This window comes from Microcebus murinus, chromosome 16 (genome assembly GCF_040939455.1).
Source record: "Microcebus murinus isolate Inina chromosome 16, M.murinus_Inina_mat1.0, whole genome shotgun sequence".
Classification (NCBI taxonomy): Eukaryota; Metazoa; Chordata; class Mammalia; order Primates; family Cheirogaleidae; genus Microcebus; species Microcebus murinus.
This window is the reverse complement of record NC_134119.1, coordinates 15,977,739-16,001,209: the sequence shown is the minus strand read 5'-3', so window position 1 is coordinate 16,001,209 and position 23,471 is coordinate 15,977,739. Positions and strand designations below refer to the sequence as shown.

The following is a 23,471-nucleotide window of genomic DNA, read 5'->3' as shown; positions in this document are numbered from 1 at the left end:
ATCTACAAGCATCAACAACACCCAGGAAAACATGACCTCACCAACTAAATAACGTATCAGTGACCAATCCTAGAGTGATGGGGATATGTGATCCCTCTGACAAAAAATTCAAAATAGCTGTCCTGAAGAACTTCAGTGAACTTAAAGACAACACAGGGAAGAAATTCAGAAGTCCATCAGAGAAATTTAACAAAGAGATTGAAATTAAAAAAAAAAAAAAAAAATTAAGCAGAAATTCTGGAGCTGAAAAGTTCAATTGGTAAGTTGAGAAATACGTAATTAGTCTCTCAACAGCATAATTGAGCTTGAAGACAGGCTATTTGAAAATACACAATCAGAAGAGAAAAAAAGAAAAAAAGAATAAAAAAGAATGAAATGTGCTTACAAGATCTATAAAATAGCCTCCAAAGGGCAAATCTCAGAGTTATTGGCCTTAAAGAGGAAGTGGAGAGAGATATTGAATTTTCTATTTGAATAAATAGAAAATTTATTCAAAGAAATAACAGAACTTTCCAAACCTAGAGAAAGATATCAGTATCCAGATTCAAGAAGGTCACAGAACAACAAGGAGATTTAACACAAAAAAAGACTACCTCAGGGCATTTAAAAATCAAGCTCCCTCAGGTCATGGATAAAGAAAAGGTCCTGGATAAAGAAAAGGTCCTAAAGGAAACAAGAAAAAAAATAAGATATAAAGGAACTCCAATATATTTGGCAGCAGACTTTCTCAATGAAAACCTTATAGGCCAGGAGAGAGTGGCATGGCATATTCAAAGTGCTGAAGGAAAAGAACTTTAACCTTATAATATTATGTCCTGTAAAACTATCTTTCAAACATGAAGGAGAAAAAGACTTTCTCCGACAAACAAAACCTGAGCGATTTTATCAACACTAGACCTGTCCTACAAGAAATGATAAAAGAAGTTCTTCATTCTGAAAGGAACATTAATGAACAATAAGAAATCATCTGAAGGTTATGACTCACTGGTAAAAGTACATAATTACAAAATGCTCTATTGCTATAATTGCAGTATACTTATATCTTGAATACTAAGACTAAAAGACAAACCTTTCAAAAATAGCTACCACAACTTTTTGAGAGATAGTATAAAAAGATATTGATGAAAACAAAAAGTTAAACAGGGGAGATAAAGTGTAGAATTTCTGTTCAATTTCTCTTTGCTTATTTGTTTGTAAGCAGAATTATCATATGTTTAAAATAATTGGTTATAAAACATTTTTTTGCAAACCTCATGGTAACTGCAAATCAAGACAACTACAGCAGACCACAAAAAAATAAAAAGAAATTAAAACACACTACCAAAGAAAATCACTTCTAACAAAGGAGGAAAAGAGGAAAGAAAAAGAAGACCACAAATCCCAGAAATCAAATAACAACATGGCAGTAGTTAAGTCCTTACCTATCAATAATAGCATTGAATGTGAATGGACTAAACTTTCTAATCAAAAGACATAGAGTGGCTGACTGGATTAAAACAACCCAACTATATGTTGTCTGTTGTCTACAAGAAACATACTTCACCTATAAAAACACATATAGATTGAAAATAAAGAGATGGAAAAAGATATTCCATGCAAGTGGAAACCAAAAAAAAAAAAAAAAAAAGCAAGAGTAGCTATGCTTCTCTATCAAGTAGTTGGAAATCCTAGAAGAAATGGATAAATTCCTAAACACATACATCCTACCAAGATTGAACCAAGAAAAAATGCAAAACCTGAATAAAGTAATAAGATAGAAGCAGTAATAAAAAGTCTTTCATCAAAGAAAAGCTCAGGACCTGATGCCTTCACTGTTGAATTCTACCAAGTAATCAAAGAAGAACTAATACCAATACTACTTAAACTATTCCAAAATATTGAGGAAGAGGGAATACTCCCAAACTCATTCTATAAGGCCTGTATCATCCTGATACCAAAACCAGAAAAAGACAACAAAAAGGAAAATTATAGTCCAATTGCTGATGAGCATAGATGCAAAAATCCTCAACAGAATAGTAGCAAATTTAATTCAGCAACATATCAAAAGATTATTCATCATGATCAAGTGGAATACATCCCAGGGATGGGAGGATGGTTCAATATATGTATATTACTCAATGTGATACATCATATCAACAGAACGAAGGACAAAAACCATATGATCATTTCAATTGATGCTGAAAAAGCATTCAATAAAATTCAACGTCCCTTCATGATAAAAAACCCTGAAAAACTGGGTATAGAAAGAACTTACCTAAACACAATAAAGGATGACAGACCCACAGCTAGTACCATACTGAATGGGGAAAAACTGAAAGCCTTTTCTGAGATCTGGAGCAAGATAAGGATGTCACTTTCACCACTGGTTTTCAACATAGTATTGGAAGTTCTAGCTAGAGCAATCAGACAAGAGAAAAAAAGAAAGGGCATTCAAACTGGAAAGAAAGAAGTCAAATTATCCTTGTTTACAAATGATATGATCTAGAGAAACCTAAAGACTACACACACACACACACAAAACCATTAAAACTGATAAACAAATTTAGTAAAGTTTTAGGATACAAAATCAACATACAAAAATCAGTAACAATTCTATATGCCAACAGTAAATCTGAAAAAGAAACCAAGAAAGTAATCCCATTTATAATAGCTAAACATAAAATAAAATACCAAGGAATAAACTTAACCAAAGAAGTGAAAGACCTCTATAATGAAAGTTATACCACAGTCATGAAAGAAATTGAAGAAAACATATAAAATCGAACAATATTCCATGCAATGGATTGAAAGAATTGATATTGTCCATACTATCCAAAGCCATCTACAGATTCAATGCAATCTTCATCAAAATACCAATGACATTCTTCACAGAAATAGAAAAAATAATCCTCAGATTTATATAGAACCACAAAAGACCCAGAATAGCCAAAGCCATTCTGAGCAAAAAGAATAAACTAAAGGAATCACATTACCTGACTTCAAATTATACTATAGAGCTGTAGAAACCAAAGCAGCATAATACTGGCACATAAAAACAAACACACAGACCAAAGGACCAGATTAGAGAACCAAGAAATAGCTCCACATATCTATAGTGAACTTATCTTTGGCAAAATTGCCAAAAACATATAGTGGGGAAAGGATACTCTCTTCAATAAATGGTGTTGGGAAAACTAGATATCCATATGTAGCAGAATGAAACTAGACCTTTATCTCCTGCCATATACAAAATTAAATCAAAATAGAGTAACAACTCAAACCTAACACCAGAAACTATGCAATCACTAAAAGAAAACAATGGGGAAATGCTTCAGGACATTGGTCCAGACAAGGACTTCTTGAGTAACGCCACCAAGCACAGGCAACCAAAGCAAAATTTGACAAATAAGATCACATGAAGGTAAAGAGCTTCTGCACAACAAAGGAAACAATCAACAAAGGGAAGAGACAACCCACAGAACGGGCAAAAATATTCGCAAACTACCTATCTGACAAGGGACTAATAACTGGAATATATAAGGAGCTCCAACAACTAAATAGGAAAAAAAAAAATCAAATAATCAGATTTAAAAATGGTCAAAGGATCTCAATAAACATCTCTCAAACAACGACATACAAATGGCCACCAGGTATATGAAAAAATGCTCGATATCATTAGTCATCAGAGAAATGCAAATCAAAGGTTTGTTAGCCATCACCACAGTAATACTGCACATCAAACCATCTTCAATCTTGGGTGCTTAGAACAACAGTTGTATGTTATTTTTCTCGTTGATATTAGGATCATCTATGACTAGCTCGGGCCAGGAAGCATGTCAAGCTGTGAGTTGAATCCTGGACTCACTCCTTAGACAGCTGCCCTCCAAAGTATGTTCTTCTTGGGGTGAAAGGCAGGAGCAGAAGAGGGAAAGCCCTCACTGTCAAGTCTACTTGACTCACTTCTGCTAACACCCCATTGGCCACAGCAAATTTCCTTGCCAAGTCCTTTCTCATGTCAAAGGACAGTGAAGTAGATTTCCGTGAGAGTGGCAGGTAGGAAGTGAACATTTCTGAACAATTGTCTAATCCATTACATCAATAGTGATGTTGGAACATGGATATGGCAAAAGCTGTCAAGGAAGTTCAAGAATGATTTGGGTCAATACCACTTTACTTCAATTCAATTGAAAACAGGCCTTGCTCTGTATGCCTTGTCATGTCACCCATGTGACTACAGATTCTGAGAAATAACTGTTGCTAATCCTATTTGTTTTGTGGGTTTACTGTCAATACAGATCTCAAAATAAAACCTTGGAAGATCCCACAATATCTCTTCACATTTATGTATTTAAAAATCTGGTTAACTACATTCTGTATGCATCTCAGTATCTTTTCTTCTGTGATGAAACCTGCTTCATTTATTACATTTTATATAATGCCACTAACCTACAAAAGCTTCCTATAACCAGGGCTTTAAAAAGTACAGCTGTAGTTGATAAGGAAAAATGAAAATGGTGCTGAATGTCCCAGACTTTTTCTATTTCAGCATCTAGGACTCTTGCAAAGAAGCCTAGAGTGTACCTCTTATTTCTGTTCCAAGCAACAGCAGTCGAAACGGAGGGAGAGATAGGCAAACTGGAATAAATAGGCTGTAGAGGCAATTTTTGTTTTGATCAGATTCTGTCGTCTGTGTGAAATGAGCTCATTTCTCTGGGGCAGTGAGTTGCATTGCCCAGCAGTATAGAAGCCGTGAGGATAATACCAGTTCCACATGTATGTCAGAGTAACAAATGTCTGGCATTTCTCTCCTTCTCTCCAAAAACTGCACACACACGCACACACAAATTCACATAAGCATGCTATTGCGCAATACACTGTCATATATCCATACCGCATGCCTACACATACATGCACATGTTGTGCACACTCGCGATATGAAATAGATAATGTCTACCCAAGCTTACCTTTAGCATCTCCAAAAGCACATCTCACAGATGACGCTTCCCTCTGCTCCAGGGGTGTATGCAGAGCTACAACTTTGATTTCTGTTTCTCTTTCTCTGTCATGGACCTTAAACCTGCCATTGCATCTCATGTTAACCTATGTCAATACATTGGCACAAATCTGTGACTCTTCACACATTCTCTTGTAAAATAATGAGGTTAAAAGTATAAACATAGAGCAATTGAAATGTTTACCGTTTTCTCTGCTTTTTGCATTTTACTTTCTTCAACTTTTTTCTTTCCCTTACCTAGCTCTTGGAAGTGTTTTGTATTCTTCTTCATTCTCACTGAGCATCATTTAATAGACTAGCATCAGGCCTATTAGATAGAAAGTCCTCAGTGATGCCAGAAGGGTTTCTCCACAGTAATGTCATCAGAGTTATTACCACTGATAGTAATGACTTTGAAAAAGATTTCCGAAAAGAATCAGCCACAGGCACCTCTAGATCCTATCACCAAAAAAAGAAAAACAAAGGACCCTAAAATGTCAAAGAAGTAATGGTAATGTATAAAGAGAGTTAGATCTGTTAATTTTGCTTCCATAATAATCATTTCTTATTAAAAATAATGTTATGTTTTAATAATTTCTGATGATGTCCCAGAGAGTCAGACAAGGAGTCAGAGCATTTTATAGTCATTTTACTAGTGAAAAAGCCAAGACTCTTAAATGTTACAAGATTTAGTAAAAGTCATTCAAAAAACTAAATGACTAGCCAAGGTATTTTCTTCTGCAATATGTCTGTGTCTTCTTGTCCATTTTCTACTGGATTCCCTGTCTTTGTAAAGCCATTTTGAACTTATGTTGTTAATTTTAATGTTTTCCAAATTATCTTAATGGTTAGCCTTAATGGTTAGTGAGAAATTTTTGCCTAATTGTGTGAGGTCTTTCTCTGTGTTACTTTTCACATTTGGTTCTATAATCTACCTGGAATTTATTTTTCAGTATGAAGGAAACTATTCCTTCAGTATAGGTCTGCTGATAAAAAATTATTTTATTCTCAGGCCGGGCGCAGTGGCTCACGCCTGTAATCGTAAATCTCTGGGAGGCCGAGGCGGGTGGATCGTTTGAGCTCAGAAGTTCAAGACCAGCCTGAGCAAGAGCGAGACCCCGTCTCTACTAAAAATAAAAAAAATTTAAAAAAAGTTAATTGGCCAACTGAAATGGAAAAAAACAATTTTTTTAATAAAATTATTTTATTCTCTGAAATGTTTTATATTAAAGTCAAATTTGAAAAATGGTTTTTTGGGGTATGAAATTTTAGGTTAGAGAAATTTTCTTTCAGCACTTTGAAGATGTCATTGCATTATCTCTGGCTTCCATTATTTTTGTTGTGAATTTATAAGTCTTATTGTTGCTATTCTGAAGTTAATGGGTTTTTATTTACCATATAATTTGATACTTTTAACATTGGTTTTCAGCAATTTCACAATGATTGGACTGAGGTTTCTTTTGCATTAATTTTGCTTGAGAATCATAACACTACTGATACAGTGGTTTGAAATGATATTTCATTGATTTTGGTAAATTCACAGCCATTCTCTCTCTTAAAAATATTGTTTTTGGCCCATTATACTTAGGATAGATCCCACCTCATATACTTTCTACACTCTTATCTGTGTTTTTAATCTGTACTTTAGTCTTTATATTTTTTCTGACCTACCTTCAGTTTACTAATCTCCTCTTCAACTATGTCTACCTGCTGTCAAATCCACCAGTTCAATTCTTAACTTCAGTTATTGTGTTCATCTGACTTTTAAAACAGTGTCCAGTTCTCTGACACGTTTCTTTGCTATGAAAATTTTCAGCTTGATGTCCAGTTTAAAAAACACATTAATCATTAAAGTTGTACCCATGATATCTAGATTGCTAACATGTGTCTGTATGTTGTCTTCTTTATTCTGTTGGTTTTCAGTGATTTGTTCTTATTCTTCTGGAATGCCAGGTAATTTTTGATTGAATGCTGAACACTCTGAAAAATTATAGAGATGATTTGTGACTCTGGGTGGTTTTAATATTCCTCTGGAAAGGGTTTATTTTGCTTCTGATAGGCAGGTAGGATAGAGCAGAGCACTGTAATCCAATCAGGAACTTTGTTGATTAAAACTTAGACTTTAGGTTTTTGTCTATTTCAAGTTCATCCTTGCGCCCAAGGTCAGGGGACACAAACCAAAAAACCTTACATACTTCTTAGGGTACCTCTCTTTTGATTACCCTGACCTTTAAAGTTTTGCTTTCTGCTCCCAGCCTCACAAAACATCTGGGTTTTTGTTGTTGTTTTTAAATGTTCTGTAGAGACTGGGTCTCACTATGTTGCCCAGGCTGGTCTTGAACTCCTGGCCTCAAGCGATGCTCCCACCTCACCCTCCCAAAGTGCCAGGATTATGGGTGTGAGCCACCACACCCTGCTTTATCTGGAGGTTCTGTTTAACTTCCTGGCACATGTCAGGGTCACCATTTTGCACCTCCTCAAGTTTGTCCTGCATTCATTGCTGTCTGGTGCCTCAAAATATATATTTTTTAAATAATCTGGTCAGTGTTTTTAGCTGTTCTTGGTAGGAGAGTTACTTTGTATCATGACAGTTTCACCTTAGGTGAAATCCCTGTCTTATTGTAATTTTAATTTGCATTTGTTTCATTATTAGCAAAGAAAATTATCTTTTCATGTGTTTGCAGGCCATTTTATTTCTTCATTTATCAACTGTTTTTTAAATCTCTTGCCCATTTTGCTATTCAGTTATTGATCTTCTTCATCTCTAGAAGCCCTTATAAAGATATTAACCCTTTCTGTATGATAAAAGGTACAAATATTTTGATTCAATTGGTAACTTTTCTTTAAAATTTCTTTATATTTTTTCCATTCAAAATGTTATGCTTATAAAGTTAAATATTTCGATTTTTCCTTATTACCACTGTCTTTTTTATTTTTTATTTTTTTTTTGAGGCAGAGTCTCATTCTGTTGCCTGGGCTAGAGTGCTGTGGTGTCAGCCTAGCTCACAGCAACCTCAAACTCCTGGGCTCAAGTGATCCTTCTGCCTCAGCCTCCCGAGTAGCTGGGTCTATAGGCATGTGCCACCATGCCCAGCTAATTTTTTCTATGTATTTTTAGTTGGTCAATTAATTTCTTTCTATTTTTAGTAGAGATGGGGTCTCGCTCTTGCTCAGGCTGGGTTCGAACTCCTGACCTTGAGCTATCCTCCGACCTCAGCCTCCCAGAGTGCTAGGATTATAGGCGTGAGCCACTGTGCCCGGCCACCACTGTCTTTTAAGGCATAATTAGCAAAGTTTTCCTTCTCCTAGGCTTACACAAATTCATCAATGATTTCTTCTGTAATTGGGTGTTTGAGGAGTATGTTGATGAGCAATTGAAAAATAGTACATTTCTAGAACTTGGCACAGTGAGAGTGGGTATGATATGGTATCAAAATTTCAGTTGGCAGTTTTGAGTTTTATTTTTCCCTTTCCCAATCTCATCCTCAGGAGTAAATGAAACAAACTAAGGATACTATTGCTTTCATGTTGTACTTGAAAGGTTTGGGAGACCCATGAGTCATTTCTTCTTTCTTGTGTTATCCTTTGCTGGGTTCTCTTATCTACTCTCATATCATCAATGTTACCCTGTACTGACGTCTCCCAAATACCCACATGTTTATGCCTACGTGAGAATTTCACATTTAATTCTCTCCTTAGCACCGGATGTAGAAGCTGGTTTGGCATCTAACTTAAATGACTGACCCTGCACTTCGGACTTTAAATCTAAATTGACTTTCTTCTTCTTTCCCCAACTCTGCTTGTTTTATGTCTTCAATTATTGACCTCTCTACCTTCCATCCACCCAGGCTCAGAGCTCAGTCATCTTTGAATCATATGTCTTGATCGTCAGCTTCAGTAAATCATTACCAGGAGTATAAATTCCACCTCTGAAGATCTCTTCCTTTGAAGAGATTATAAACTGGATCTTTCCCATCTTGCTTCATTCTTACCAGAAGGCACACTAAGTCTCACATACTATAGGCACAGTAAGGACTCACAAGAAAAATAAATTTAATCTTCTGTTTAAAATGTATGGAAATAATAAAAGCTTTAAAAGTATGGGTTTTCTAGCACTTTATCTGTATCTGTATTTACAAATGTCCTTGCTGTTCTACTTGTGAAAACATAATAGATGTTTAACCAAAAAGAGATTATTGTCCTTTTGAGTATCTGGAAAATTTCTTACAATATGAAACAGTTCTCTTACTACTACATTAAGCTTCAACCACAGCAAATTTATGTGACGCCATGCAAATACAATAGTCATTAAGGAAATTAGTTGAAGACTGGATTCCCTATAATCCAAAGTAGCAGCATCTGAGAAGGTCTCTTAAGAAAGCAAGTAAGCCATTCACTTGTGCTTAAATCAAAACCTTCACCCCCAGGAGAACTAATCTTTCATCTTTTAGGCATGCTTAAGGCAAAAACAGGTTTTCTTTTTTTTTTTTCTCTTCAAAGGATAAGTACATAAACTCTTTCTTTCGTGCTCTCTCTCTCTCTCACTCATTCACTCACACACACACACACACACACACACACACACACATATATATACTTCCCTAAATTTAAATTGTAGGTTGTTCTGATGAAATCAAGTTTTCCTGCTCTCATGATACCAGATTTCTAATTTAGAAATTATATATGCATATATGTGATTATCTCACAAATTAAAGAGAACTTAAAAGACTAAAGTATGCAAGCAACTCAACCCACTATTTCCTCCTTTAAACTTTTCTTCAAAAAGAAGTTGAGTCCCAGGAGTATTTTCCAATTTAAGAGGGCAGTGGAAAGTGACAGAACAATTGGCCCTCGGGCTGTTATAATTCTCTATTGACCAGGGCCTGTGGTCTTTCCCTCTTTCAGCTCAAGGCGAGGACACACCTAGAGTGCCTGGAAAAAGCGAAGCCTCCAGTGACATAGAAGATACTGCAGATCCCGATGGTAAGGTTGTGCGTTAGTTGAGCTCATGCAAACTACAAATCTGGCACATTTTCTATGTGTAATCTAGGATTAAGGGAGCTATCTGTTCTATGAATCAACATATTTGGTTAAAACAAGGTAAATTTCAAAAACCATTTTCTACTAAAAACTAATAAAATAGTCTTTTTTTTTAACTGTCTCTAGCTATTTTTAAATAACATATACTTTGATTTAATCATGCCTCGCCATACTGAGGCCACAGTACATAACTGCAAGGCTAAACAAAACTGAAATCTACCTGGTGAACTTTATGGAAACTTCACTTACTTCTGCAAAAGGCACTTACTTCTACTGGTATTTCTGCTGCACTGGGCATTCAGGGGAACCCTAGGGTCAAGTTTGGGCTATAGTTGTCCTAGCTCCTTCATCGTTGCACTTCACTAAATCAAAATGAATTGACAAAAACCTTCTTAAATTCACATCTAATTTTGAAAGCATCTAAAGATTCTGAGCCTTGAGAATATCCATATCCTCTTTCCCCTGCACGATGCTGAGAGTCCTTTGAAATATCATTACTTGAATTAGAAAAACAACAAATTGAGCGCACATGATTTAATAAGTACTTGATTCACTGGCCCATAGAGCTTAACAGAACCAGAATTGGTCAGCTGATCAACTGTTTAAATATCTTGCTGTTTGGGTAATTTTAGCCAAAAGAAAAAAGCTAATTACTTTGAGTTTTTAATGACCTTTGGGAAAAATTCAGCCATTGGTGGACATTATTTGAAAGTTTTAAATAGAGTTTCCTATACCAGGTGTTCCTCCCTTCCCTAGGCTCAAATCCATAGGCTCAAACCATCACCCAAATTGCCTCCTTTCTTAAGCCTCTCTGCTTCCACTGCACAAACTGACTTTTTACCCAGGGGCATGCACTGCCTAAGAGAATAGTGTTTTAAACTCCAGACACAACCATTAAAAGCCACCACATGTTAGTCATGATCAATTGAACTAAACCTGCCCCAGCCTCATTGTGACACTATAAACATAATTCTTAATAGTTCTTTACAAAGCATATTCTGAGCAATACCAGGCCCCCAAATGTTCCTTGAACAAAAGGGAAATAAATGTGGGAAATACTGAATTTTAGTCTTCACTTGAAGATTCAATGTACACAGAAGAGGATTATAGGCTCTCAGAAGTCTCAGGGGTAAAGAAATTGGTTTAACATAAAGTTGCTTTCCCAAACTTATTTGATCATGGAATGCTTTGGATAATAGCATTTATTAATAGGCTTTGAAACCAGTATCCCTTGGTTGGAAGAAGAAAAAGAAAAGCAATGCCCTCCTGTATTTTATCCCACACTGAGATGGGTGAACTTACAGTAACTTTGTGGACCAGGATGGAAAGTGTGCAAATGCTTATCTTTACATAGATAGAGTGGTTGCATCTGGCTAGTTTATATATGGGGTTTAAAACAAGTTCACACGTCATTAGAAAGCCATGACAGTTTGCAGGTGAGAACAAGAAGACCTGGTTTTAAAACTTTCCTCACTGCGAGAGAGTTGGGTAGGCATTGTACAATGTCATTCCCTCTTCCAAGCCTCTCTGGAGTGTGAAAGCCAGCATCTGCCACTCTTTACACTAATTGAGCTTTCATGCTTGGAAAAAAAAAAGTGATTTAGGTTGGTTTTCTACAAATAATTGAAAACCACCTCAATGAGGACAGAGATTACATATTCAGAGGTTACGATGGCAAGGGTGGCCACTGTCACTTGTTTGGCAGACCCAAAAGCAGGCAGGCAAGTGGGAAACTTTTATAGTTAGTAAAAGAGAAGACTTTGAGCATCTGATTGGAGGCTGTTGGCATGGGGAAGCTGGAGGTGGCTAATTAGAAAGGGGACACCTTAAGTGATTGGTTTGGGGAGCATATTTGGCTTTCCCTGGTTGGTCCCATGTTGGAAGGAGGGGCAAAAAAAAAAAAATAGGGAACGTGATAGCCATTGCCCAAGTTCTGATCATTTTGAGCTGATTGCTGCAGAGGTTGTGGTTTGGTTGCTCAAGATAGTTGCCCCAGACGTTTTAAGTGAGAATTAGGTTATTAAGTATGAAATGTCCGATTTCATTAAGTACTAAGTTTGACAGTTGATATCTCTGACATTTTCACACTTGACACTTGTTTTACTTTTGCTGTGAAGGTACATCCTCATTCTTTCAAACACATGATTTGGCTTGTGATTATCTTTCAAAAAATTTTTAGAGCAATTTTTGTGAAACCATGGATAAGTCAAAACTTTGTGTTATTTTTGAATATGAGTTCCATCTTGGAACCAATGCAGGGCAGACAGCTCAAAATATCAACAAAGTGTTGGGTAAGGATGTGGCTAATGAATGCATGGTACATCAGTGGTTTGAGAAGTTCCCTTCTGGCAATTTTAATCTTGAAAATGAGCCACGTGGGCGACCAGAGACCAAGGTGGATAATGAGCTGGAAGCTGTAGTGGAAACAAATCCTTCTCAACCTGCGTGTGAATCAGCAGCAAGTTTTGACGTTACTATTCCAACCATATTGGACCATTGCAAACAAATCAGCATGGTAAAGAAGCTGGATAGATGGGTTCTACATGAATTAAATGAATATCAGAAAAGAAATCATCTCTAGGCTTGCCTTTCTTTGTTGTCTCGACATAAAAGTGAACCACTTCTACACCATATTGTGACGCATAATGAAAAATGGATTCTTTTTGAAAATCGTAAGCGTTCAGTGCAATGGTTGGATACAGATGAAGTACAAGACACAGTGCAAAACCGAATATTCATAGAAAAAAGCTAATGGTAACTATTCGGTGGTCCAGCACTAGTATTATCCATTACAGCTTCATGAAACCTGGTCAACTGATTACAGTGGATTTCTACTGCAACCACATGGGCAAAATGATGAGGACGCTTGCAATGCAGCCATCAAAATTGATCAATAGAGACAGACCAATCCCCTTGGCAAGACAACACTCGACCACATGTTGCAAAAACAACGCTGCTCAAATTATAGAAGCTGGGCTTGGAAACTCTGTCATCCACCATATTCGCTGGACCTTGCACCAACTGACTACCATTTCCTTCCAGGCTTTAGATAACTTCTTGCAAGGAAGAATATTCCATTCTCAACAAGCTGTGGAAAATACCTTTAGTGATTTCATAGCTACTCACTCTCCAGCCTACTTCGCTGCTGGCACATACAAGCTACCATTAAGATGGGCACACTGTGTCTATAGTTTAGGCACATACTTTGGTTAATTGTACTGCTTGTTTGAGATATAATAAACTACACTTTTGATTAGAAATGGGACATTTCATATTTACTGACCTAATATATATGATCTAGCCGTTGTCTATTTATATATTCAGTCTCTCAGCTTATAATGTGGGCTTTGATGCTTTAAAAATAACAATCTAATTAAACCTGCTGACCCTTGAAAATTCTCAGAGTGAATGCTATGCCTGCTCAGGGCCACTTCTGGAGAATGGCAGTGATTATGCATTCTATTTTTATGCAAATGTTCACATAGAACACACACAATCAACAAAAAGTACAAGTTTTATCATGGCTATGTGATCTAGTTAGTTGTTTTGTTTTTCTGCTTCACTGTAGTCTGCTATACCCATTGGCAAGTTTACAAGGTCTATTTTGAATCTTGAAATTGAAAACATGGCAAAAACCAAACAGGCCTCTTGGCATTTTAGAGGGAGCTGCTTACCTCTCTGCCTGTCAGTGATCTGTTTCACTTTCATTTTTCTCTTTATTTTCTTAGACACATAATTAAGGCCTTTGAATTTATCTAAGGATGGTAATATATACACCCAAACTGCCAACCCAACAACCTGGTATGAAATGACATTTCAGCTTCTACAGTTCCTTGAAGTGGCCATCCTGCCCTCCCCCACCCTCACCATTAAAAATCTATGAGAATATTCCAAAGATCTTGAATGAAAACAAAACTGAAAAGAGGCATGAGATAGGAAATCAGGATAGTACCACATCAGAGGCTATTTAAGGGTGTTTAAGGAGTTTGCCTTTAATAAATATTTAACTTGTTTGTTTTCTTCTGTGGTTACAGTTGAAATGAACAGTCAGGTTGACAGTGTAAACGACCCAATGGAGAGTCAGCAAGAAGATCAACTAATAGGTAAGATGCCCCTGTGGTGGGATTTTCAACTGATCAACTGGCAGTAGGAACTGTCTGCAAATGACATATTGGATTTCCCTTGGTTTTGCCAAGTCCCACAGCATGGCTTGGGCTACACTTTTGAAATCTTTAAACCAAATACACAGTATCAAGAGGAAGGATTACCCCTAGAAACCTGCCATCTTGAAGGGGCAAAGATAAGCCACAGCATATTCAAATCATGCAGTACCCTGGGGCTTTCTGTGCTTTGAGGACAGGAAGAAATTTCTCCATCCATCTCACTACTCCTTGGCCTCCTGGAGTGATCAAATTATTTCAGCAACCCCAAGCTGATTCTGAAGCATTGCTTTTCCAGAAGCTACCTGCTGATTTGCTTGATATATCTGTCTTTAAGCATAACACTAAATCTTTGCCCTGGAGTGTACATAAAGGGATATGAGTGTGTTTGGACAGAAACAAAGCCTGCCTGAGGTCCTCTTCTCCCACATCACCACCTCTGGACCTGTGCATCTGCACAGTGGCTTGCTAAGTTAAGGGATCCTCAGAGAACTCCCAGGAAAATAAAGCATCTGGACCAGATCACATTGAGGAGTTTTTCCAGACCAACATGCTAAACCCTCCAGTGGAGGCCAAAGTCTATCTAGAATGACAAGTGGTCTGTAACCCTTTGCCACATCTTGCAGCTGGTGAAAGAATTAGAAGAAGTCAGTCTTGCTCTTATAGCTGCTTCAACTCCTAGCTTACAATATTTAGTTATATCAAAAAAAAAATAATAACAACATGGAATAAATCATGGGTTACTGAGTGTAAGGCATAAATGATATGTTGTCTCACGCACCTCCCTGCACCCCTTGAATGTTCTTGATAGTTCTCTATGTTCTCCTAAGAAGCCACATTGCACTAAACTTCTGACTTTCAGCATCATGGAAGAATAAAGTTTCAGAATGTGTGAAAGAACACATCTGTTCTTCCCATAATTGTCTTGAACATCATTTAAAACCAAATATAATATCATTTGTGTAATGCATGTATAGCATAGGACTGCTAAAAAATATAAACTCATACAAACACGGTCTTATAAACATTTCTTCTTTTTTTATAACCTTCCTCATGTATTTAAAATATCCTGCTAAGCTGCAGAAATGACACGGCTGAGCAGTTTCCATTAAAAAGTAATGAAGTGAGACTAAACCCGAACAATCTAAATGCAAGTTCCTCAGTGTTCCCTTACCTTTTACCCTTTCGTTGCCAACACACTCTAGAATTGCTGTCTACATTTTTTTCTTACAGACGCTATTATTTTTCCTGTGTGATCACTATCCAAATAAAATAACCAGGATAAATCTGTTTTCCTTGGTTCATATCAAAATATTTTCCTTGAAAATAAACATGAACCCCTATGTTAACCCAAATGAGTAAGTTAAAGTCAAAACTTTAAAGTTCAAAATTTAAAGAAACTGAATTCCAGGAAAGAGAAATGACTTTCACAGGGTTAACTGGCTAATAAATGGGAGATTAAATGCTCCCAATTTACAATTCTTTGATGACACCACACTGCTCCCTAAATATTAATAGTGAGTTTGTAAACACAGTTGTCACAGAAGCCACGTGACCCGTGCAACTTCATTGATTCCCACAGAATTATTTACACAGTTTGGTTTGTAGAGATTATCTGGTAGTTCAACAGGAAGAAGCAAACTTTGTTGTGTGAATCATACCTTCAAGGAAATTAAATACTGTGACATGGAATTACAGAGTTCAAAGCCATAATACAAGAGTGTTCAGTGTTGTATAATTTGTAATTGTAAAAGATCAGAGCTACCCTAAATGGCAAGAATGGGAGGGTGACTAAATGAATCAATGGAACACTTTCTAAATGTATTTTTTAAGTCTTTGAGGGCAGTAAAGATGATTATAGACTCTGAATTTTTGGTTCTGGAGAAACATGGAAGACTAAGTGTGACTTACAGGTTAAGCTTTAAGAGGCTTTGTAACTTCCATTTTTGCACTCTCTTGGCACTTGTTCCTGGATTCCAGGCACCTTGTAAGAAGGTCAGACTATCCTATAGAATGAAGGAAGTCACATAGAGAGAGGTCCTAGAAACTAAGAGAGCATTTCAGATGTTTTGCCCCAGTGGATACCACCTCAAGCAGATAAACTGCCCACCCTGTCCAATCCTGCCAATAAAATCATGAGAAATAATAAATCATTGATGTTTTAAGCCACTAAATTTTGAGCTTCAGATTATTGATATACAGGCAGGCCCTATAGCTAGGGTCTTAGGTTTTAATGCCCATCTGGAACCTTGAACCACTCAAAGTAAGGAGTTGGAACTGATACCTCTACACAAATAAAAATGGGACTTCTTGATCAAGAAATTAGTACGACTTGGATCTGCACAGAGTACCGTGTGGAGAAAGAAAAAGGTTCCTAAGACATTGAGAAACCACAAATGGACCATGAGTTTGAAACACAAATTTATGTGATTCAAAGTCATGCAGTAATAAATCATCTGAAAAATTAACTTAATAATTGATTAGAGAGCAGTGTTATCTCTGATGTATGTGGCAAGTGGAAATGTGAAACTACCACGTGGAATTTCTACTGAAGGAAAGAAAATTCTGAAGTTGAGTTCACAATTTTAACACTTACAAAACACACAAGGAAATGACCCATCATGAGAGAGAGTCTGTGGGTCAGTTAGCACTGTCCAAACAGGACAATTAGCACTATAAGGACTTCAGAGAGTAGAAAATTTTGAAAATTTAAGAAAACTGCATTTAAATGACAAAAGACATAAAAGCAGATATAAAACAATAAGAGCAACACTATGAAAAATTAACAATGGAAAAAAGCAAATATATATTAACATAAAAGGCACATAAAAAGAGAGACGAAGGATAGACAAAGATACCCAAGACATGTTATGTATAATAGGAGCTCTACAAGGAGTCAACGTTTGAAAGGTAATGGCTGAGCATTTATCAAAATTTATAAAAGTCACAATTTGAAGTTAAAAAAAATAAGTCACAAGAAAGACTTATATTTAAAATTAAGTGACACATCGGCATTGCAGAAAACCAAAGACAAACAGAAGAAAGTATAAAATACACTCAGAGAAAGAACTATTTTCCTATAAAGAAATATAGGACAGCAGGCTCCTTGACACCAAGAATTTAGGTCAGAAGACAATGGAATAATGAGTCTTCAAAACCTGGATAAAAAATTATCAATAGAGTTTTATACAAGCTTAACTATCATTTAAGAAAATATCTACCATTTTCAGAAAAAAAGTCTGCAACTCACATACCTTTCTGTAAAAGCTACTAAAGGATGCATGTTTAAGAAGAAAGTTGAACCCAAAGGAAAGAGTAAGGTACATGAAACAATTCTAAGCCAAGAAAATGGTAAACTCACAGGTGAACCCAAATAGACTATAAAAATTACAATGATAATTAATTATGGGTGATTAAAAACAGGGTGAAATGAAATTTATATTTACATTTTATAATATAAAAATATTTTTATTCTGTATGTATTTGTCAATATATATCTGTGTAAAAGTACAAACACATGTAAATTATTAGTTCACACTGATGTCAGATTTTAGTTAACTCTGGGAAGGAACACACATAGTTTTGTCTGTAAAGTAATGTATATGTAAGTAGTTTACCTTTAATATTTTTTTAAGTAAAATAAAGATTACAAAGATATTTGAAAAATACCAACACATATATGGAAGTCAATATATGATAGGCATGTTATTGTTTTCTGTAGTTTTCTTCATGATTGCAATTTTCATTATTAAAATTAAAATTTATGATTATATATGTTTGAAAGATATAAACAAATACTGTGAGGAAATACTTCGTAATATTAACTATAGAAGTTACTGTTGATAGAGGCATTATGAAGGATTTTTCTGCTCCTGTCTACTTCTGAATACATTAAATATTATCTATAACAAACATGATATTGCTTTATAGATGCATACATACCTCAAAGGCTATTTTTTTTTTAAAGATTCATAGCCTACCAGAAAAGAAAATTAGCTCAGAGATCATCTGCTGTCATTTTGGCCTTGGAGAGATGACTAATCTAAGGCCTGGAGAAGTTTATCAATTTGCCTGTATTCACATGCTGATTCATTGTTATAACAAGGGTTTCCTGAGCCCAGTGCTGTCTTCCACTTTGACCATATCCAATATATGCTATATATTTTTAATGAAGATTTTGAAATAGTGTTTCTTTCTGCTCTATCCCTACATTGTCCCAGCCTAGTACACTTAGTGATAAAAAGGGCATCACTTTCTTCTCATAGCAAAGAGTCAGTAAATTAGACTATCTTTGTCCTCATCCAAATTATAGTATATAACCTCTACATAGGAACCAAAGAGGGTAGCTGCTACCTAATTAGAATCAAACAGTTGTTAAAATGTATTTAGAACCTACATTTTATCTACTATTCCTAAGAAGGCAGTGTAGGGCCTTGTACATGGTTGGTACCAAGTCTTTCCAGGTTTAAGTTGATTTAGATGGAGATTACTGAAAACCAGGGATTGCAGATATAAAATACAGACCACACTAGAATACCACTGCACCCTGACTAGTACTGAGTTACAAGTTAACACTACCAGCAGTTACAGAGAATGTGGAGCAACTAGAACATGGCTATTGAGAGTATAAAATGATACAACCACTTTTAAAAAATCACTGTTGGTTTCTTATAAAGTTAAGCGTGTATCTACTCTGTGACCCAACAATTCCATTCCCAAGTATTTGTCTGGAAAATGAGAGCAATGAAAACCTAGATCTAAAAAAGCCTTCTATGAGAATATTCATAGCAGTTTTATTCACAAAAGCCCAAAACTTGATAGAACCCAAATGTCTACCAACAGAGGAATGGATTTAAAAAAAAAAAAAAAAACTGATATATCCACACCATGGAATGCTAGTCAGCATAAAAACAGATTACTATTAACAAGCAGCAACATGAGTAATTCTCAGAAACATTATGCTGAATGAAAGTGTTGCCTCCCCAATGGAGGGTTTGTTGGCTTGGCAGGTATTAAGTCAATAGACAAAGCCAAATCGATTTTAGCAAGGGTTTTTTTTAATTACTTGGCACAAGTAAGGAGCACACTGGGGACAGTTCCCAAAGCAGTATGTCACCAAACAAGAGGGTTGGGCTGGTTTTTAGAAGTGCAGGGTAATGAGGCATGATCTGATTGGATCTTATAAAGAGGCAATACCGCGAGGCATGATCTGACTGAATCCTGCTGCCCTAGAGTAATGCCAGGGCTCCATCTGATTCGACCCTGGATCCAGCCAAGCAGTGTGCACTCCTTAATTCAGTCCCCACTTCTCCATCAAAGAACTTAGGTTCTGCCCCTGGTTGCTAGCTTGGCTCACCTGGGCATGCTCAAGTTGGGGGAATGTCCATAGCAACTGAAAAACAACTCATAACTTTGACACAGAAGAGTCGAGCCAGATTGGTCTGCTGCTGTTACAAAGGGAGCCAGATACAAAGAGGTAATTGTATGATTCCATTTGTAGGGAATTTTAGAACAGGAAAAACTAATCTATGGTGACAGAAATCAGATCAATTGTTGGTTTCAGCAGGAGTAGGGTAATAGGGAAGGGATATTTCTAGGGCGATAGGAATGTTTTATATCTTGATGGTGGTGTGAGTTAAATGTATGAATTTTCCCAAACAGATTGAACTGTATGCTTAAGGTTTGTGCATTTCCCTGTAGGTGGATTACACATCAATTTTTAAAAATCTAAAAAAAAAAAAAAAAAAAAAAAAAAAAAGCATATAGGTTCTTTGAGGACACATTGTCTTCTTGGAGTTTTCACACAGCAGATACTTAATAAGTAAGGCCTCAAATGGTGGCATAACCATCAAGGACTTTAGCAAATCAGCATTATGTAAATTGTTATGATTATCTATATGCTGATCCCTAGAAATTAGAGCATGTGAATGGGCCCACAAAAGGAGGACAGGTTGATTCCAGGTTAGGTTTTTCAAAGAATACTTTGAAGAATTAAATTTAATCATCCCCATCAGCCAAAGCTCATTGTCAATGTGGCACGCATTTATTAGCAGTGATTTATATGCTCTTTAAAGATATCATGTGCCAGCAATTACAACTCAGATATCCAAAGCTCTTTGATAGTCAAATAAGATATTCCTAGGCCTGTTTGAGGGGTGAGAGACATTTAAATAGCTGTGTTAAAAAGATATTCCTTGCTAAACCTGTGAAGATGTCTTATCTTTAATCTAACAAATGGTTTCTCTTTGTCTTCAGCAGGGGCACAAGATGAAGTAAAGGAACAAAGAAATGGAACCAAATGACAATCCTCAGCATTGCAAGGCCTCTCCTGGCCCAGGGGGAGTTCGGGAAGATAGCGCCACGTGGTGTGGAGCAGGGTGGGGGTGGGGGGAAAGCAAGTCCCATGAAAGGACAGGGAATCCTTTGCTCTAATTTCTCTAGCTGCATTTTGTTCTGTTTACCTGCAGAAAAAGAAAGAAAAAATGTTTTCCTTAATTTGGTGGAGGGACCCATGTTAACGCATCTTTCAGGCATTATCCTTGTCATTTCTGTCTTTTCTCTGACAACTTCACTCCAGGGTCCCAGTGGCTCGGTTTAACACTCACACTTGTGCGTCCTGGCCCCTATCTGCTTTCTTGGTTATTTCACAAAGCTGGTCACACAGTGGTTTCTTCAAAGAAAGAGAAGGAAGACAATTATTTGATAAGCTGCAGGCTAAATTTCAGAAATCACCAAGCCCAACAGCAGTATAATCCACAGACAAAAGAGGCAGAATAGAAAATTAGCAAAAGCCGCAGAAACCACTTGGAAAACATCCGGACGATGATTTGAATATATTTTATTCAGGGATTCCCCCAGGTACACAGTTTGTTCTATGTGGTTAATGAGGAAGATGGAAGCTAAACTGAATCCAGAGCAGAGTGCAGAGGTACAGCAAGGAAGCTGGACTCTGGCGGCCATCAAGGTCTTTTCCTTTATAGCCAGGGTGGCAGGTGCATCGTTCTTTGACATTGACTTTCAGCAGAGCTTCCTTGGTTCATGAGATCTTTGCCATGTGCTTCAGCACGGAGCCCTCTGATGAGAGGCAACTCTGCTACACAACTATAAGGGATGGCACTTTTGCCAGGTGTTTCAGTTATTAGCAAGAGAAGGGGTGTTGTGTTTAGGACCTAAACTTAAGTTTACAAATGGTAAAAGTTTCACTCAAAATCTCTCCTCATATGTTTTTTGCAAAAGAACATCCTGTCTTTTCCCAAGGTTTGATGACCCACTAACCAGAGTCTCGTTTGAAATTAGAGGCAATTAGAGATTTTCTTACAGTTCTGGCTTCCTGGCCTGTGTTTAAATGGTTTGATTTGCTCAGGCCAAGTCCAAGGCTGATTTGATGGCTGGTCCACTCACCCAGAGAACCAACAGTATATGGTCCTGAAGGGGAGCAACACTATTAACAACCTAAGATGCCAGCAATACCATGGGAACAGGGTGACAGCCCAGGGAGGCCAGGCATCATTGCAAATGCCTGTCCCAGAACCAACATAAGGCAAGACACCTGCTTCCCACAGCCTCCCCGCGGTTCCAAGGCCATTCCATTGTTTTTTGTGGGAACTGACATCATTTATTGCATACCTTAAACCCAACTTCTTTATAAGGGCTCTGGGATTACAAGTTATTTATATTGTTTTTCTTATCAGAGGAAGAAAAAGAGTGATTAAATTGAGTAGTAGTTCTAAAACAAAATGAGGTTGTGCTTTCTAAATATTCCATCGAATTCTTCAGTTTTGCCCTTTCTTCTATGGAAAATATACCTTCTTATCTTCCTATGACTTTTGTTTTGACCTTTCTGAATTTTGTTGCCCCTTCTGGATGGCTAATTTGATATATTGAAAAAATTAGCAAGTTATAATTCTGCATATGTAATATGTTTTAACACCCCTTATATTTTTAAGCCACTTGTCGACATGGCAGCAATGGCATCTAAGTGACTTCAAGATGTTGAAACATGGCCATTTCTCCTGCCATTACTCCACAGTTTGATATGGAAGCATATATACCCTCCACTGCCATTAGACATTGCTTTCTAGAAAAGAAAGAGGCTCATTTTAAAGAATCTAAGAAATGATGCCATCCAAATATTGATAGTTTCTACATTCCATGCCATCTTTATAACTCAGTTGAGAGTTGCCATCATTCTTGTGAAGTGCTTGACAAGTGCAATCTGCTAGGCACTCGTTTTTCTTGTGATTCCCAAATGTTAGTGTTACTCAGCCTCAGTAATGAGTTACAGTTGAAAACAACACAAGGGGATGAGAGGAATGGAAGTTTTCTAATGAACAAAGATGAAAGAGACCTAATGTCCCTGCTAGGGACAGCTGGGATTAAAATTATCCCAGTCCTGGCATTCTCCTTATCATCCATGCCAGCCATTTTATTCATTCATTTTAAATGTAGGTGGGGTAGGAACGGGAGGAGGGAGTTTTCTGCCTGAAAACTGTACAAAAAGGAAAGTAATCTTTGCATCCAGGAAATTATGAGAATGAGGAGTAAATATCATCAGACCCACTCCTCAATTTGTTTAAACCTCATTTTATAATTAGATTGTGTTTTCATTTTTGCTTTGTCATGCTTTTTGGTTGTTATTTGGCCATACAATTTTATGCTTTCAAATAAATAATGAAGTTAGTTTCCAATTCAATGGTGAACTATTCAAAATGTAACTATTGGCCAGACCAAAGACACCTCAGCACAGGAAAGCTTTCTCTGTTGGTGCTGTCATTGCACGGGCTGTACAATGGAATAGATTCCAAAAGCTGATTGATTCTCCTGCACGTAAATTCTGGATGTTAATTTCCAACCTTGCTTCAACCAGGCTATTGGCATGAAGGGTTACAGGAGGGAGGGAGGAAAATAGCCCTATGTTAGTCATGTTTGCATACAGAGGATCGAAGGAAGCCTTCAACACAGTAGTTCTAATTAAAAAGGTCCTCACTGTAGGAGAGACAAAGGGCTTTTCCTCTAGCTGGTTAACTATTCAGATGATGGACAAGCCTTCTTTCATAAAAGCTTACAAAGGCGGCATCTGAATCACTGCCTGTGATACTGGGTCACATATTAATCACCGCAGCTAATTGTATATCTTTCTATGAAACACTGAAAAGCCTCTTTGTGAATTAATACAGTTCTGCTTGATGCACTTGATTTGAAAAGACATTTCTCTGTATGTGGCGCATGTCGGCTTTGCTTTGAAAAATAAAGTTAGCAGAATATGTTCAATATATTTTCTTGGGGAATAGGGTTTTTAT

At 36.8% G+C, this 23,471-nt stretch overlaps 1 protein-coding gene across 1 annotated transcript in view; it reads left to right on the top strand.

The window, feature by feature from the left end:
* Window positions 1–22,369, top strand: part of MACROD2 (mono-ADP ribosylhydrolase 2) — a 1,812,973-nt gene extending 1,790,604 nt beyond the window's left edge. The window contains 3 exon segments of the mRNA XM_076010917.1: window positions 9,878–9,955; window positions 14,047–14,115; window positions 20,428–22,369. Coding sequence (XP_075867032.1) covers window positions 9,878–9,955; window positions 14,047–14,115; window positions 20,428–20,474 — 194 coding nt within the window. The 3' untranslated portion in view covers window positions 20,475–22,369.
* Window positions 22,370–23,471: the final 1,102 nt, after the last annotated feature.